This window comes from Conger conger, chromosome 6 (assembly GCF_963514075.1).
Source record: "Conger conger chromosome 6, fConCon1.1, whole genome shotgun sequence".
NCBI lineage: Eukaryota > Metazoa > Chordata > Actinopteri > Anguilliformes > Congridae > Conger > Conger conger.
Window position 1 is genome coordinate 25,593,320 of NC_083765.1, and position 17,773 is coordinate 25,611,092.

General features: G+C 43.0%; 1 protein-coding gene across 2 annotated transcripts in view; it reads left to right on the plus strand.

Annotated features, from left to right (window-relative positions):
- The window catches only part of LOC133131104 (zeta-sarcoglycan), a 168,115-nt gene that overhangs the window by 88,573 nt on the left and 61,769 nt on the right, over positions 1–17,773 (plus strand). The window contains exons 1-2 of one of the 2 annotated variants that reach the window (XM_061246249.1): positions 731–789; positions 16,574–16,768. In XM_061246249.1, coding sequence (XP_061102233.1) covers positions 760–789; positions 16,574–16,768 — 225 coding nt within the window. In that variant the 5' untranslated portion in view covers positions 731–759. Of the gene's footprint in view, positions 1–730; positions 790–16,573; positions 16,769–17,773 lie in introns of those variants that run through there. The other variant, XM_061246248.1, reaches the window with a different exon arrangement.

The window sequence follows — 17,773 nt, forward strand, 5'->3', positions numbered from 1 at the left end:
GTGCAGCCAACGATGTGCACCATGGTGCTGGAAGGGGCCGTGAACATGCTAATTAGCCTATCCTCTCTATCTGTAAATGAAGTATTGTCTTCTGCTGCTACAGTAGCAAGCAAAGTAGAGCAAGTGTAGGCCACACTGATTGATTGTGTGTACTTGGACGCAGCCGTTTGCTGAGCTTTATATTCCTGCAGCTCTTCCAAAAAGTGTAATAGTGAGCTAGCTAACGTTAGCCAATTTGTCTGTTTTGATGGATTGCTTGACTATGAGCAGTTGTTTAGTTAGCCATTTCCCTTTCACCACAGCTAGCATCTGCTAAAGATGCCTGTGAGCTAGCCAGCTAATGTCAGCAGTACTGATTGCCTTGGTCCCTGAGCAGTTTGGCTGTTAGATAAGTGACTTTTTCAACAGGCATTGATTTGTCATGTGTTCCGTTTTACATTAGCTCTGTATTTACCAGTTGTAATGGTCCCAGTAGTGGTGATAGTAGCAGTGGTTGATAGCCATAGTAGATAGAGTGGTAGTAGAGCTTCTAGTAGTTGTAGTGACAGTGCTAGTAATTTTAGAATTTAAGAGTAGCAGCAAAATCTTGCAGCATAAGCCAGACAGAAATGTTGTTTGCCTCCACTGCAGGCAGGACCCGCTGGTAAAAACAACTTATTTTCTTTGATCCTGGAAATGCAGGTGGCCGTAGATATCAGCACACCCTGCGCTTGTCAGAGTTTCTGGATCAGCTGCCAAAAGCGTCTGCAGGCTGTCGATATGGACCTTCCTCGTGACGACCTGCTGAGGGTAATTTGGCCTTGCTGCGCTGTCTGGCATAGTTACACAAACCGCTCTTGTGGCTAAAGGAACAATTGCACTGAAGGCTTTAAGGACAGCTCTTACCACTGCTAAAATTGTGCGACCAAATTACACCTTTCCTTTTTCCACTTTCAAAAAATCTAGCCTTGTTGTTATCTTTGGTTGTTGTATTGAGGATGATTATATTCTATTGACGGGTGCAGTTTTGTTCTTTGACCAGTATGCATGGTTCCTCCTTGCAAGATTGGGTTCTTTTTTGTACAGATGTGGCTATTCAATTGAATGATTATCTATATATGTCCTGACTAATTCCCATTGCTAGTTGTGTGGCTAGTCTTATGAGTCAATGCCTCACATATCAGATTAGATTTCAGGCACAGTGTAATGTTTCTGTATCTGTCCTGTGTGTATTTATGTTATTCTTGTTATTTATTCATTTTTCATACAGCCTTGGTTATTGTTTTCCATTTACAGTTCTCATTTGTGATCCCCTGTTATGTCTGCGTCTGAATGTTACCCGCCTAGTCACTCCCCTGTCTGCGTGTCCCACTATTTGGGTGTTTACGGTAGTTTCGAGTTTTCAAACGTTCCTTCCAAACTCGCGATTCTTACTTCCTACTTCTCTTGGTAGTTAAATGTTGTAAAGCACAATTCTTACTAACTACTACTAATCTAGATATTGTACAGTACTAATCCGATTAATATACTTACTGTCTGTCTAACTAACTAACTAACAATCACTTTTATTGGGTAGTTTAGAAATATTCACGTAACTAATTCACTAATGCTATCTCTCAGTTTTTCTGCACTGTTCTATAACTCCGCCTCCCTATGCTATCCCTAATTACTCGCTTTGTTTCAGCGAAGTGTTCGCACCTGTCTCTGACTATCACTACGTCTTCAATCTATGCAAATGTCTACTCCCTAATCCGGAGCCGTATGTTTTACATGTTTGGTTACGTGCATCCAGTCCGAGTTTTCGTCTCCCTCCCGTTATTATGTTATAACCCTATTATTTTTCCCCACCTGTTGTCTATTTGTTTAGCCCACCTTTTTCCCAGCCCTGCCTAGATTGTCACCTTCCCTCATGTATTTAAACCTCAGTCTCTCTTTGAACCAGTGTCAGAACGTTGATCAGTCATAGTGCCGAATTACCTGTAAGCCTATTTCTTGAGATTCCAAAAGACACCCCTTCACCTTTGATTTCCGAGCTTGCCTTACCCTCTTGTTTTGTTTGCCCTTCTGATTTTCTGGTTTTTGATATTCTGCTTTGTTTTAATGACTTCGGTTTTTGCCTTCGCCCTTTTGTACTTTCACCTATTGATTTTCTGGATTTTTGACCTTTTTTCCTGTTTTTTCGACCATTCTTTTGCCTTCTGTTTTTGTCTTTGTATTGGATCTCCTGGCTACGAATACGGACTAAATAAACTCCGCTGGTCTGCGTCTGGGTCCTCAGTGCCGTACATAACACACAGAACTAGTCTACCTGTAATGCATACACTGCATTCATCAAGCTTATCTGAACACATTTCAGCTGTGTATATTTCTTATATAATGATTTCCACAAATTCTGTAAAAGAAACACCAAACACATCCCTGCTGAAAATTCCACTTAAGACCAGCTGGGATTCTAATCTGGTTTAAAATACTTTAATTTACCATGTGTACCAGACTTCATTGCTGTAGACAACTGATTCTTTCTGTGAATTGTAGTTCATGTAACCTGTTCTGTAGTTCCAATGACCTTTGGTATGCACTCATTGTACATCCCTTTGGATAAAAGCATCTGCTAAAAAATAGTAAAAAATAGAATCTTCAGCAGGGATGAGATTTGCAAAAAAAGTGCCAGGAAAGGCTTAGCGATGAAATATGTGTTGCTACTAAATGTAAAGTTAAATGTAATATGTGGTGGGCAATCTTTCCATAAAGCAAGCAACCACATGCTGAGTACACTTAGATAATATGTATATGTGCACTTATTATGACCCAATGGCCGTGCTAGAAATTGCAGCCTTTTAATTAGCATGAGCAGATGGCCAGTGATGCTCTAGCCTCATAAGCTACAGTAAAAGAGGCAAAATGCATTGAAATGCATAGCAAGGGAGGAAAATGTAAAACATGTTAATGAGCTCAAAGATGCAGTGAAGATGATAAACATTACTGAGGAAGAACATATGCAGTGTGCATTATAGGGTCATCTGTATGCCATGTGAGGCATCTTATTTCCTGTATATACTATTTATGTTGCCAATTTTAAGGTCTTCTGTATAGCATGTATACATTCTGTACCTCCTGTATATCTTGTATGACTGCATACACTCAATGAGCACTTTATTAGGTTGACCTGTACACCAGCTTGTAAATCCAAATATTTAAAAAGCCAATCAGGTGGCAGCAACTAAATGCATAAAAACATGCACACATCGTCAAGAGATTCAGCTGTTTCTCAGACCAAATGTCAGAATGGGGGAAGAAATGCGACTTGTGTGTAATTGGTGGTGCAGGACAGAGTGGTTTGAGTATCTCAGAAACTCCTTATCTCCCGACATTTTCAAGCACAACAGTCTCTAGAGAAAAAAACATCCAGTGAGCAGTAGTTCTGCGGGCAGAAATGCATTGTTAATGAGAGAGGCCAGAGGAGAAGTGCCAGACTGGTCGAAGCTAACAGGAAGATGACAGTAAAGCAAATAAATACGCAATACAACAATGTGAACAATATCTGAACACACAATGCGCCAAACCTCTAAATGGATGAGCTACAGCAGCAGAAGACTGAATAAGTCAAAAAAATAAGTCTAATAAATACCTAATAAAGTGCTCACTGAGTGTATATTCTGTATGTAGTATACATTCCCCTGAATAATTGATGTAGGCTTTCCAAAAAAAACCAAGTCCTTGCAACAAGAATTTGTCTTTCATGACAGACCTGGACTGGTTTGTGGTGTCTTTGAGAAGGTGAGGAGTGCACGTGATTGGTCAGTGTGGACCAGGAGTGTAATTGCCCAGTGCTCCCTCCAGCTACAAGGCGTCCCCAGGAGTCTGAAATGTAGCACTGTGGTTTCACGCAACAGTGCAGTGTTCAGACACTTCATCTGTGAGCATGTGTACTGTACATCTGCCATGCCTGGAGGCTGAATCACAGTGTGATCGATGCCCAAGATGGGCACCTTTGGCCTCTGGCCCAGTGGGAATCATATCCCTTGTTTTCACCGTGCTGATGGTGTGAGTCATCGCTCTAAACCTGCAGCAGACCTACCCCATTACACAGTAATCACTGAACTACGTTTCCCACGATTCCTCCCACGATTATGGTTTTTAGGTCACTGGGAGCTGGTTGTGAGAGCTGGCTGATACACCTCAGAATGTGTTCCAGAAATGAGTGCACGTAGAAGCCCGTTCTTTTAAACATGGAAAGGTTTTTTTCCCCTCAGAAATGTGAGTTTGGACAGTGTCAAAGTAGATTACAGAGTTGGAAAGCTCAACACTGCATTACGGGCGAGCCTAGAGCCGCTCTGCTTTTGTGTTTAATACTAAAGCCAGGGCTATCATGACTCATCAGTTTTTATTTTTAAGTCGACTGTTCAGGTTTTCCTGAAGAGAGCCTGAATACTTATTTGTGTGTGTGTGTGTGTGTGTGTGTGTGTGTGTGTGCGTGTGTGTGTGCACGCATGCATGTGTTTTGCTATCCTCACTGGTTACTGGTTTATTTGTTGAATTCAGGTAACATGGCAGTAAAAGCAGGACTGGTGGGAATAGGTGTTTGTTGATGCAGTCCGCAGTGGGGTATTTGGTATCACTGTACCTCTTAGCTACAGTGGATCTCTTAACCTTTTCTCATTCACTGATGTTGCTAAACCTCAATGTTATAATGCAAAGCAACAATTTTTTTTTTTTTTTTTTACAAATTATTAATAGGTATTTATTACAGGTTTATTACATAATACTAACAGATGTGTGAAATGTACAGCATGTACTGTACATTGGAAGCAATAGCCTATATGTGTCATTTTTTAACGATATAAATTAAAAGTTTACCATTGGAATGCATTATTTTGCATCCGCTGTATTGTTGTGTTTTGTGTACTTTGAAAGTAAATATTGACTTACCTGACTTTGTGTTTTAAATGAGTTATTTTGAGTAATATTCTGTCTTTCCTCCTGATGGTAATTTTGAAAAACATTTTTAGGAAAGGCTTTCTATGAATAATGTCTTGCAAAAGGCTGATGTGCAATCTTCTCTACTTGTCTTCTTGTGAATCTGTTGGTGCTTTCTGTGTTGAGTCTGCCCTGTGTGTGTGTGTGCCCCTCCTGTATGTTTGCCAAAGTTAATTGGAGCCATTTATTTCTTATATTGGGGTCACATTCATTTTCACTCCTATAGGACACTGCACATGTGATTGAGTTTTGGAGTGCATGTAATTACATTCCATTATCATTGTTTATTTCATCCAAACAATAGGTCTTTTATCCATACAATAGGTGCATACCGATCATTAGAACAACTACAGAACAGGTACAACTTGCATAAGGTACAGTTCACCAAGAATCGCTTGTCTACTACCATCAAATAGGCCACATCAAATCGGTACACATGGTAAATAGGACAAGTCGGTAAATGATATGTTAAGCAACTATGCCCCCCATGTAAATACAAATGCAACACGCCGAGATTGAAATACAAAGTACAGCTAGTGGTCTAAAAGACTGAGCCAGGTGATACATGAGTGCTCATCACATTGAGTGCATTGTGGCATTGTAGTGCGGAGCTGTGTTGAATTCTTGCATAGTTACAGTATTTCAATTACCTAACAGCCTTTCTCACTCCAAGAAACACATCGCAGTACTATCCAGTCTATAATATATACAGTAAAAAAAGAAAAAAAAATCTTGTTATCGTGGTTTTCTGCCACCTATATCGAATGTGAAAGCTGAGTGCAACTGTTAGCCATTTGGGATTACTGTAATGGAAGTGGGCTGATGTTCAGCTGCTGTGTTCTGGGAAACAGCCGTGTGATGTAGTGCAGGACTCTCTGTGGGTGTGTCTGGATCCACCCCGCCACTTCCAGAGACATACATAATGCTGAAGAAATAGCAAGAAAAAAAATTGCTTTTCCGCCAGTCCATCAGCTCTGGCATAACTCCTTTGCATTGATTTTTTTTGAAAGATAAATAATTTAACAAGCATAACAAAGAGTGGCGTAAACTGCATTTTCTTCTGGATGTGAGTCAGTACTGGTTACACGGTGTATTCTACTGTAGGCGGGAAGGTTCAGTCTCTAGGCGGGCATAGCAAGGGCACACCAGGTCTTGAAAGTATAAATTGGGCTGTTATTTCAAAGGTAAGGTGTGGGAAAGGGTAAGTTTCTGTTCTCATTAGGGAGGCTCTAAATCTTTCAGAACTGAAAATGAGTGCCAGCACTGTGTGATTCAGGTCACTTGTAAAATGTAATGTGAGACTCTCACCTTTGAGGGTCACAAATCTGCCACGTCAAAAACGATGAGAATTAGAGAAACTGACATGGAGGCTCGGTTACTGTATTCATTTTCACCTTTTAATGGCTCACAAGAGATGGCTGTGCGAAAGCATTGCTAACATCGGACAGTGCTGCAAAATGGCATGCGTGACATCAGCAAATTTACAGGCCTGGAAATCTGTGATATTGGGGAACAGCATTGTGCACTTTTCACACCACACACCATATGAACAATAAATATTGGAGACAATATGATGCTTGCATAATTTAATTCCTCGCAAGTTCATTTAAATGCTCATTGTGAGTATTTTGTGCCTCACCCAAAGATCCATAAACCAGAGACTCAAATGGAATGAAAGTTCAAGTGTTTATTGAGGCTGGCTCCCTGTGTTGTAGTTTATCTCCTCCTTCATACTGTACTCGTTGTGACAAATAAAAACACCCAGCCTGATTTATGAGGTGGTTCAAAGAGGTTGGAACTATTAGCGCGAGAGACTGTTGGACTGGATGCAGGTATATGATTGGCTGTGGACACAGTAAAATGTCCAGTTTTCATTCAACTCTAACAGAGTACATGTGCATCCAACTGGGACCATATGTACTCTCTAAGAGTTGATTTAACACTGGATTTATTTATTTTTTACTGTCTGTACACAGCTAATCAAACAATGTAATGTTGCTGATTTAGGCTACTCCACTTAAGCCTGGCGGTATTACAGTTGGTTACAGGATTCCTACATTTGGAAATGTTTGCTTTGAGTACGGGGATATGGAGTTGGTTACAGGATTCCTACATTAGGGAATGTTTGCTTTGAATACGAGGATATGGAAAAGCTGCCTTTTCCTGGGTCACAGTCAGACCTCCCTCGTTTCCATGGTGCTGAGCCAGACCCCCCCCTCCACCACCACCACCACAACACTGTCCCCATCGATTTGTCCTCTTTCACTCCCAGATTAGAACTCCGGCCCCATCTCTAAAACGATTAGATCTGAACCCGCCCCTGCCACTGCTGCTGTCATCATTTGAACATTTTTGGCCTGAGAGATTAGGCTCCATTCAAGGTCGTCGATACGTGGGCAGACTTAATTGTGGTTATGGACATAAGATAGGATAAAGAGATAGGAGAAATACTGCCAAGTGGGTACAGGGCAAACCCTGTCCGGAGAAATACTTGGAATGGTTATTTACCGCTCGTTCAGGGCCGGGAATCGGAAATCCATACATCCTCCTTTTCAGAGTCAGAACTAAATCACCTGATTCTTACACTGAGAGTGCAGGGCTTTTCTGGCTGTCAGTTGTTTTATCTATTTGTTGTTGTTGTTTGTTGAACTCTAACCTATAAAACAACACCTTTAATTGGAAGTGGAAAAGCTGGCCTGGAACCTGAATCCGGTCCCTCCCCTGATTTTCTAGTCAGCCCCGTCTTTATAGTCAGCCCCATGGATAAATGCCATTCAGCCTTGAAAAGGTTTTGTTTCGTAGCCTGGTAAACAGTCAACACCGCAAACGTACATTCAATAGCCATAGGGATGAAAAAAGGACATTGCAATACACACTCCCAACACCGTTCCTGGAGATATACCATCCTGTAGGTTTTCACTCTGAAATAACACACCTCATTTAACAGCTAGAGATCTCATTGAGCTGCTAATTAGTACAATCAGGTGTGCCAAATTAGGGTTGAAATGAAAATCTACAGGACGGTAGATCTTCAGGAACAGGGTTGGGAACCACTGTAGTGCCCAATATACAGTTATACATTCACTAGCAATCACGCAGCACACAGTACATATACACAAGCAGTCCTGCTTTCACTTATACAATCACCAGGCAACCCCCATGCCTTATTGTTCTGAGGTCCTGCACGTCTCCTGGCTGAGGAGCCGGACGGCTGCTGGAACGCAGCTTCCCCTGCCTCTGTTTTTGTTGAACTTTGCACATTCTGTACAGGAGCAGAATGGAGAGTTCCCACCGCACACACACAGACCAGGGTGTTGCGAGGCCCCCATACGTGATGTTTGACAATGGACTGCGAAAGTTTCGACAGCGACTTCCAGGGATCCCCGCGGGGAGCAGTGGAAGGGTCCCGTGTGGCTAATTTAGCCAAAGCTTCAACCTCCTGAACTGTTTGCCGGGGCCCATCCCCCTCTGCGTACGGCTCTACGGCTCTAAATTACATTCTAATTAACTTCCACAGTTCTGGCTCCCAGTCAACGCATACATTATACTGGAAATAAGCCGGCACTGGGGCCTTTCTGAGCCCCAGGAGAATCACCTGAGAAAAAATAAGCACATAGATTTTTTAAAAGTGGAATTCAAACCGAGCAATCTTGGCAGTAAGAACAATTGCTCACCCACCCCCCACCCTTTCCCCGCTAACACGTCGGGGGTTGGGAACCTCTGAGTATAAAAGGCGATCATTTTCACGCCCGGATCTTGATTTAAGGGCCGGCGCCCAGAGTCATCAGGAGGGTGGCTGCGTTTTAGGGTGGCGTGGGGTACGGTGGGGTGGGGGGGGATCGGTTTCCAGCATCCATTACGGAGAGCTCGCTTGTCAACTAAATCTCTTCAATTACGGCACGCTTGATTGCACAGGGGTTCTGTGCTGAGCAGATCATCGCTCTGTCTGAGGGCCACCGGCACAGGCCAGCACCTCTCTGTGCTTTGGCACACATCTGCTCCGGGGCCGTGCTCCAGTGAGTCCTTTCCACTGTGCCAGAAAGGCAGGGAGAGCCGCTGCCAAAAAAGTCTGGTAGCAAGGCCGCTGTTTCTCATAATAATAATGATCCTAATCCTAATACTGCTGCTATTCTACTACTACTACTACTACTACTACTACTACTACTACTACTACTACTGCTACTGCTGCTACTGCTGCTGCTGCAGCTACTACTACTATTACTACTCCCTCTTCTGCTACTACTGATAATGCTAATACTATGACTACTACTACTGCTGCTGCTACTACTATTACTGCTGCCATTACTACTACTACTACTGCAACTCCTGCTACTAATACTACTGCTACTGCTACTACCATTACTACTACTAGTACTACCACTTCTGCTACTGTTACTACTGCTGCTGCTACTACTACTACTACTACTACTATTACTACTATTACTACCACTATTACTACTACTAGTGCTACTCCTATTCTATTAATACTACTATTACTACTACTTTTACTACTACTACTACTGCCACTTCTATTACTACTACTGCTGCTACTGCTACTGCTACGGCAGCCACTGCAGCACATCTGCTAAGATTTGTTTAGTGAATATCATGCTGATGTTGACGCCAGACACTGGAGGATTCCCTACACTTTGTAGTAAGTGCCTTTAATGACCATTGTGGCTGCCCCCCGTCTAGCCCACCAGAATCACTTCCAAAAGCACAGGTGTGTACACCCATCCAAGTACAACCCAGCCCTGATTAGTTTCCACCAGTCGGAGAGCAAAGGCCACGGTCATGGTATTAGCTGCTGGCTTCTGCATTTCCCATGGCTTGATTGTGTTTTGACTGCCAGTTTTGGTTAAGGGGATTTACAGGATGTTCAGCTGCTGTGGCTGAAAGACCGGGCCAGCTGAAATCCCAGAGTGCCGCTGTAGCCGTGAGCGAGGTACTTAAGCTGACTCGTTTCAGTGGAGAGCATTTAAAAGCATAAGTGATCTAAGGAGACCCTGGATAAAGGCGCAAAACAGATGACTGTCTTGTGCCTCTGCCTCAACAGATGAAAGAAGAGCATGAATAGGGAGGACGCCTGTTTGCCCTTAAGATCCGGCAGTGTGACTTCCTCTGGGAAAAGCTAATCTTCTTTTTCATTTAAACTTTGGAAATGTCCTGCTCTTGTTCCCAGGGCCGCTGATTGGCGGCCTCTTCCACTCACTTAACCCTTTGAGGTGTGAGGTCACAAACATGTGATTAGAATGTTCCAATGCTGAGGTAACAATCATTACTGGTAACTGAAGACATGAGTTCTAGAACACTGACTTTCCATAACATTCCAAAAAAAAAAAAAGTGTGCTATCAGGTGATGTCGAATGGCACGTCCTGCTTTTGAATGGAAGTGCAAGATTGGACACAGGATGGATGCAGTAAGCCCTGTCTCGCTGCACAAGTCCGCCTCCTCTGGTCAAGGGTTTGTCTGCAGCCGGGTAGCCAATGAGAGCATTCTTCTCTGACACAAGGATGCACAGCTGAGCACATACTTCAGATAATGGCTTGTGTGCAGCCTCACAATGCCTAGATGGAGGACATGGCAGGGCTGAGAGTGGCTTTCCAAAAAATACCACTTACACAAGAGAGCCAACAGCACTGCATCTCCATGGGTTTCACAGGTGGCCAAACTGTACAGAGATTTGCTTTGGTAGCGAAGCTGAGCCAGAATATGGGTTCAGGCACTGTGATACCTGATCCAAATTACTTTTATGTCAACACATTTCTGAAACCCCTTCCCCCATCCACCTGCGCTCCCGCTTGTATTTATGCGTTGTGGTGGTAATTTCCTTTGCCAGCTCTTGTTCTGCAATGATCAGTGCCTCTTATGAAACTACTCACTTGAAGCTGTCTTTCCTAAAATATGCATGCTTCTGTGTGTAGCTTCCAATTACCCTAAATACTCTCATTTCCCCAAACTGCTAAGAGACTAAAATTTGGTTTCGTTCTCCCTCTCCATCTTCCCTTTGCTTGCTTCTCTAGTCTGACCTCTTCTCCACCCAAACAATCCACCCTCTCTTCTGCACTGAGCTGAGAGAGTGTATCCCATAATGCACCCGTCTTCCTGCTTCCCCACTGAAAAGCTAATATTGATCATATGCAGTCATACAGTATGCGCACACTGTCGGAGGCTCTGAACCGTGTCACACGCTTACAGACTTGTCATTGGCACCACTTCACAGGTGTTAAACAGTGTCAGCTGGGAAATCCACATTTATCATTTGTTCCTAAGAGTGATTAACTCACAAAGTTAGTGCTGGGAGGATCTGTCAGGGTTGGCAGATTGGGGGATTACCCCCAAAGTAATTAATTCAAAAAATTACTTGAGAGAAATGTCAGTGTAAAAAGGCATGGGCGTCCTGGTGGATTTTAAAAGACTGTATGAGATGAAAGTCTTGGATTGTTCTGGAAGTGAACTGAAGATGGGTGGTTTTGAAGACTATTATGGGGGGAATAAAGTCCCAGGCGTGTGAAAACATTGGCTCTTGTATGGAATTACAGGAGTCCGCTCAGCTCAGACTTTAAGACTTAAGGATTCTTCTCTATACAGGGAGGGATTTACTTCCACGCGTTCCACGGCGAGAGCCCAACTGGTAATCACCCACCATTGGGAGCTGAAAAGGAGACTGCTTGAGAGGGCTCTCACTCGCGGAATTAGCATAGCTGTGAGCCCGTATGAAAGGGCTCCCTCTCAAACGTAGAGCAGTGTAAGCGTTCGGTCAGAACCCAGTGAGCGTTATTCCTCTCGGCTCCTGCTGAGGTCTCGATGTGCGGCTTTGATAAGGTACAAACAACGCTTTCCCCGAGTCCAGATTTCTAGCACGCTGCCTTCTTAGCTCCCGGAGAGAGAAAAGAAACTTTCTCCAGCTACGAACGTGTGACAGAATCTGTGCTGAAACTATGTGAAATCGAGATCCTGCTTCATGTTGCTGCGGAATCAGCCTACAGCCGAAGCATCATGTACAATTATATATTTCTACCTTCGCCTCCTTTGAACTAATTTCCCAATTCTAAGTGTGCCTGAAATAATGATGGCAAAGAATCACGCTTTTCTTCTGTTATCCTCCTTCTGAAAACAAAACAGGGTGCCCTTGACCGTGCGTTAGCCAGCAGATATTACTAGGCCTGACTATCTCCAAACGAAGAGCAGGATGATTCATAAACTGTCAGTGCAGGAGGGCTTATGTAAGAGGATGTGCAGGAGGGAGCTGTCAGTCACGGCTGCTAAGTGACGCGCCTTCGCAGTAGCAGTGCGCTCCTTTGGCTAATGTCAACATTTAATTAATACAAATCCGCAACTTTGCTCCAGCAGTGCTAAATCACTTTAACCACTGGGATGACCTTTAAAAGGGTATCGATTTGTTAATACAACTTGGAGTATATGTTGACATTCAGGAATGCCATATTGTGAAATTAAAGCAATATTGGTGAAAATTGATGGTCTGGAACATTCTACCCCTGTAGAATGTGATTCCACCTGACAATCAAAGATGCTGCTGGTGTAGCAGTTACATTTGAAAGCACCAGATATTGCAGACCCTCCTGAAGTTAAACCCGCTTACTTTTTCTTTTCACATGGAATGAGTTTTGTTGGAATGAGTTTTTACGTTTTCCTGAAATAGTTAACCTCCTGAGATCCTGCGTCCTCAAATGAGAACATTCAAGTTTTGACTTCCCTGGGCTCTATGCAGTTAAGAGAAATTGAAGCTATTTCTTTCAATTAAAATCAAATGAAACATATTTTGAAAATATCTTCACTGCAACATGTCATCCAAAACACTTTCATTATGTAAAAAGGTTAAAATGAATAAAATAAGGTCCTGGACAGACGAACAGAATGCTTTACAGAATTTAAAGTGTACAGTGGATAAAATATGTACAATGCATTGCATAAGCATTTTGACAGTGACTCTATTTTTGTTGTTTTGGCACTGTACTCCAGCACATTACATTGGAAATGCAAGAAGGGAAGACACCCAGCATTGGGTGGTGTTTATGGGCCACAGACTTCCGGCAGTCATCGGATGCAAAAGATTTGCAAGCAAATCAAAATCATATGATTACATTTCAGATTATCTAAATTTGTCCAACTTCTTATTATCCCCTAATTGGTGGCCCGGGATCATCCTGGGATGGAATATGGATGGTCAAGTTATAGCTGACAGTCAACTCTATATCCATATAACTCCATATCCATTGTTTTATTTCAAATCCAGTGTGTTGGAGTACAGAGCCAAAATAACTGTCCAAATACCTACGCACTTTTTTGGAGTGCTTGGTGCTGGACAGCTGCTTTTTTTGTTGTGTTTTTTCGTTGCGGTTTTTTGGCAGTGTTATAATACAACCTGCATTTTCAAAGAACAGCACTTGCTTTGGGTATTCTGGAGGTGGCTGCTTGCAGGGTTCGCACTGCTTGAAGGAGTTGCTCCCCACATCAGGTCAACCCAAGGGTAATGAGTCTTAGGTCAGCATAGTACAAATCTTCTGTGATAGCATCGCTGCCAGCCCCCCTCTGCTGCAGTGATGCTGATAGGGTTTTGGGGGTTGTAGCAGAGGGGGTTTCCTCCAGCCGGGGGGGTCTGTAGGGCCTCACAGGCATGCACTGCTGAGGGTGATTGTTCATCAGCCCTGGCATTGCTCCGTGAGCCCTGTGTCTAAAGTTACAGTGAGCTGCCCTCTGAGGCATGTCATGTATGTGTAGCGTTAGCATTAGCTCTAGCTCTCGGGCTTTCCAGTCAATCACATCACTTCATAGATCACTCTTGGCACATTGTTCTGCATGGCCTGTAACGTTTCCCTTAGAAAGAGGGCTGGATTGCCTTGACCGAGTGCTTTGACTGACTGACAGCTGGTTTCTAAAGGGAAAGGGGGAATCGTGCCGAGGGTTGTAAATATGGAAAGCGCGGACACCTGCAGCCACTGAGACCTAACACCTGGTCAGTGGGAAACTCTTGATTCTTACCTGTGTTCTGCTTGAAGGCGGTTTAAAGGCCGTTCAATGCATAGCTTCAGTTATCTGTATTGGTATATTCAGATGTGACCAGTTATAATCACAGGGAAGCATCCCTGGGCTGAAGCTCTGTATAAATACATTTATACATACATACTTTTTTTTTACATACATTTTTTGGTGAATTATTTGTTTTTGTTCTTTTGTTCTAATTATTTGTTATTTCTATTACCAAGTTCCCTTCACTACCAGAAGGAGCAATAAGACATACGTACTAATTCAACTTTTAATGTGGCGGCTGTTTGGGTTTGAAAATAAGCTACATTAAAGCACTGTGATGTTGGGCTTCTCAAAGAGAATAATATCAAAGACATAACTCATCCAAATTTCGTAGACCTTCAAAGGTTCCATCCAGCTTTCAATATAGTTTTCATTTCAGGGTTAGTCCTGCTAGCAGAATTTTACAGGAGGGAACAGTCCTCCTCCAGGTTGTGTACCTTAGCAGAGAGTGGAGCATTCATCTCTAACATTTTACTTAAATGAATACCCCAGAACATAGCAATTGTTGTACGTTCCCAGAATACTGTATATGAAGAAAAATGACAGTTTTTCTCCCAAAGTACAGTGCCTACAGAGACGGCCTGTCACCAATTTGATTTGAAATCATTGGAGTGTATTTGCTTAAATCACTGTGTCAATTTAAAATGGATTAGTAGGTGTGCCAGATTTTTCTAAGATGATAAAATGTTTTGACAAATAATAACCAAATCTCCTGAGACACCTACCTTTTGCAGCTCCCTCTTCCACACTGCTGTGATTGGTAGTGTTGAAATTATGACCCATCAGTTTTCTGCATGTATATAAAATGAGCTTTCTATTTAGGGAGGCATTATAAAATAAGCCATTCAGCATTTGAGAAGGCAAATGAGGCCGTCAGGCACGAAGGGCCAAACAGATTCTCAGAAACGAGCACAGAGTGTAGCTTCCTATAGAAAACAAGAGTATCCCCGGATCACTATATCTTTCCATGTATGTTCTATAGGTATTTTACGTGTGGACCATAGAAGGTACACAAAGGGCTGTGAGCCTGTTCGAAGAAAGATGCATTTGTGCAGGAAGAAGATAATGAATGCAACTTAATCTGGGACTTTGAGATTTTACTTTGTTCCATATTAACAGAGTAGTAATAATAATGATGATACATTCATGCTGAAGTCCTGATTCAGACTGGGTTTTTTGATTATGTATGGATTAGGTTGCCAGGATACTGGGGTCTGGGTATGAAGCCATAACCCCATAGCTCCACAGAGGTACATTGTCTAACTCGCTGGATGTGGATGGAGATGGTGGAGGTCTTTTGAGAGAGATGCCCTCTGCTTCCCCAGCCAGCTGGGGCCTATGTCCTCTTCAGACCCTCTCAGAGAGCTCTCGGCAATGTCAATGTTGACATTTTCAGCACAACCTCCCCCCTTCTGAGAGGGCAGGGAGGGCTCACTTCTCTCGGAATGGGAAATAAGGAGAGAAGCTGTCTCTGTCCTGTTTCATAACTCCCCACCGAGCCAGGCCCAGTTGGGTCACCCTTCGAGACCCAGTGTTGGAACAACAGGCAAACGGGAGAGCCTGCCTTCTGAGTCCATCATGCTAAATGACTACCAAACCGAACTGACCTACTAGCATTATTAAATTCAACCCTGAAACGCTAACCTATTTAGGACTGGCTGAATGGTGAATCTACAGTTCTTCTTCATTCAGCCAATCAATGTCCTTGTAGCACATCCCCTCGGCAGGGTTTTTTTTCCACATCTGACCTTTCCAAGGAAGGTTCTTGAATGATGTGTGCACGTTTTATTTGCCAAAACAGTGGGTATTACAGTTGGTGTCATGTTCTGGGTGTTTGATTTATTGTCAGCAGATGTTATATGTACATTTTGGGTGTATTTTTCCATGAATTTTCCCTGAATGTTGAGCCAGTGAACTCGGGGCGGTGCAGATTCAGATCTACTTCCTCATATTTACAACACAAAAGGTCATCAGGCCACAATAACACTGACCTTTTGGTCATCACTTGAATTGACTTAATTCTCCGTGGCTGTTTAGTATAAAGAAGGGCAAAGACCTGTGAGTGTTTCAGGGTGAATGGTTTTCAATCTGTAGCCACTGCTTCTCCTCATCACAATACACAACTGCTCTTTCTTTTAACATGAATTTGTATGGAACGAATGTTTCTAAAAATAGCCAAATCCATATGATAATGATCGGTGATAAAATAAGCAAATTAGAACCCAAACCAGGTATATTAACATAATCTCCTATAAATAGCTTTTATTTTCATAACTCATTTGCATCGGGGAGAAGCTGAGCCTGGGGAAGCCGATAAGCAGAGAAACAAAACAAAGAAAATAAGGAAGCACAAAGAGCCTCAGGAATAAGGCAATTCCACTTCGATCTCCATCTTCTCCATCTTCCTCTCTCTCTCCCTCTCTCTCTTTCTCTCTCTCACTCTCTCACTCTCTCTCTCTCCCCCCCTCTCTCTCCCTCTCTCACTCTCTCTCTCCCCCCCCCTCTCTCTCTCTCTCTCTCCCCTGTTGTGATTAAACAGTCCTGCCCCTGTGCCCTGTCCTGCAGATGACCCAGGAGCAGTACATGTTGGCAGCCCAGCCGAACCCCTTGCAGAGGCCTCCCTGTGCCCAGGCCTACCCTGTGGGGATATACGGCTGGAGGAAGCGCTGCCTCTACTTCTTCGTCCTGCTGTTGCTGGTCACCATGATCGTCAACCTGGCCTTGACCATATGGATCCTCAAGGTCATGAACTTCACAGTGGTAAGTGCAGCCATAGTCCACAACTTTACCATGGCAAGTGCATTAACTTTAACAACTTTGTGGACCATTATGTGCGCTCTTGGTCATGAAATTCACAGTGGTAACAGAGGTCATGGTCCATAACTTTACCAGGGTAACTGTGGTCATGGTACCCAACTTTACCCAACTTTATCATGTTATGTGAAGCCATGGTCCTGAAGTTTGCGACAATATTTGTGGTTATGGTCATAAAATTCAACATGAGGTCATGCTATTCTGTCACTCATGGTAGCGATGTCCTTGGTGTCACTAAACTTACAGTGACAGGTATACAGTATAACAGAATCTGAATAACTGAATAACTGAATAACAGAAATGTAAGAATACACATATCACCCTGTTGAGTAAGGTCTCCTTTTCACAGTGACTGACTGGGTTTCTCACATGACATGAGTCTTACCTTTTTTATTTCAGACTTAAATCTATTAATATTTTGCATTTGTATGTCGGAAAATACCCCAAAAACCTTGTCTGCAGAGCCAAGCAACGACCAAACAAAAATAGACAAGTAATCTAAAATAAATTGATTTCTACTAATTTCATTGTTTGAAGTGCATTGTGTTCAGATTGAATTGGCGCCCTTTGAATTTCCCAGTAGGCTGAGCCAGGCAATATGTATGTAAAAGAATGTGATCACATGACCTGGTCAGTTGCCCGATTTCCCCATTAATAGCAGTTGGACATGAGTCTGAAGTGGCAGGAAGGCAAGTGTAGTGCACTTCCCCCGCAGACCAGACCTGTTCCCCCGGAGAGTCTGCTCAGGCCCTCACTGCTCTAGCCCTCCATTCAGTAGTGCTGGGGAATTATAACATGTTAACCCACGCCAATCTCCAGTATCTCTGCCATATTAACACTCATCTGTTTAAATCCCTTGAGTTTATTCATACCAGCATTAGGGGCTTTATTACACCAAACCTGACCCAGAATGCAGGTCTAGAACAGGCACAGCCAACAGATTAGAGATTA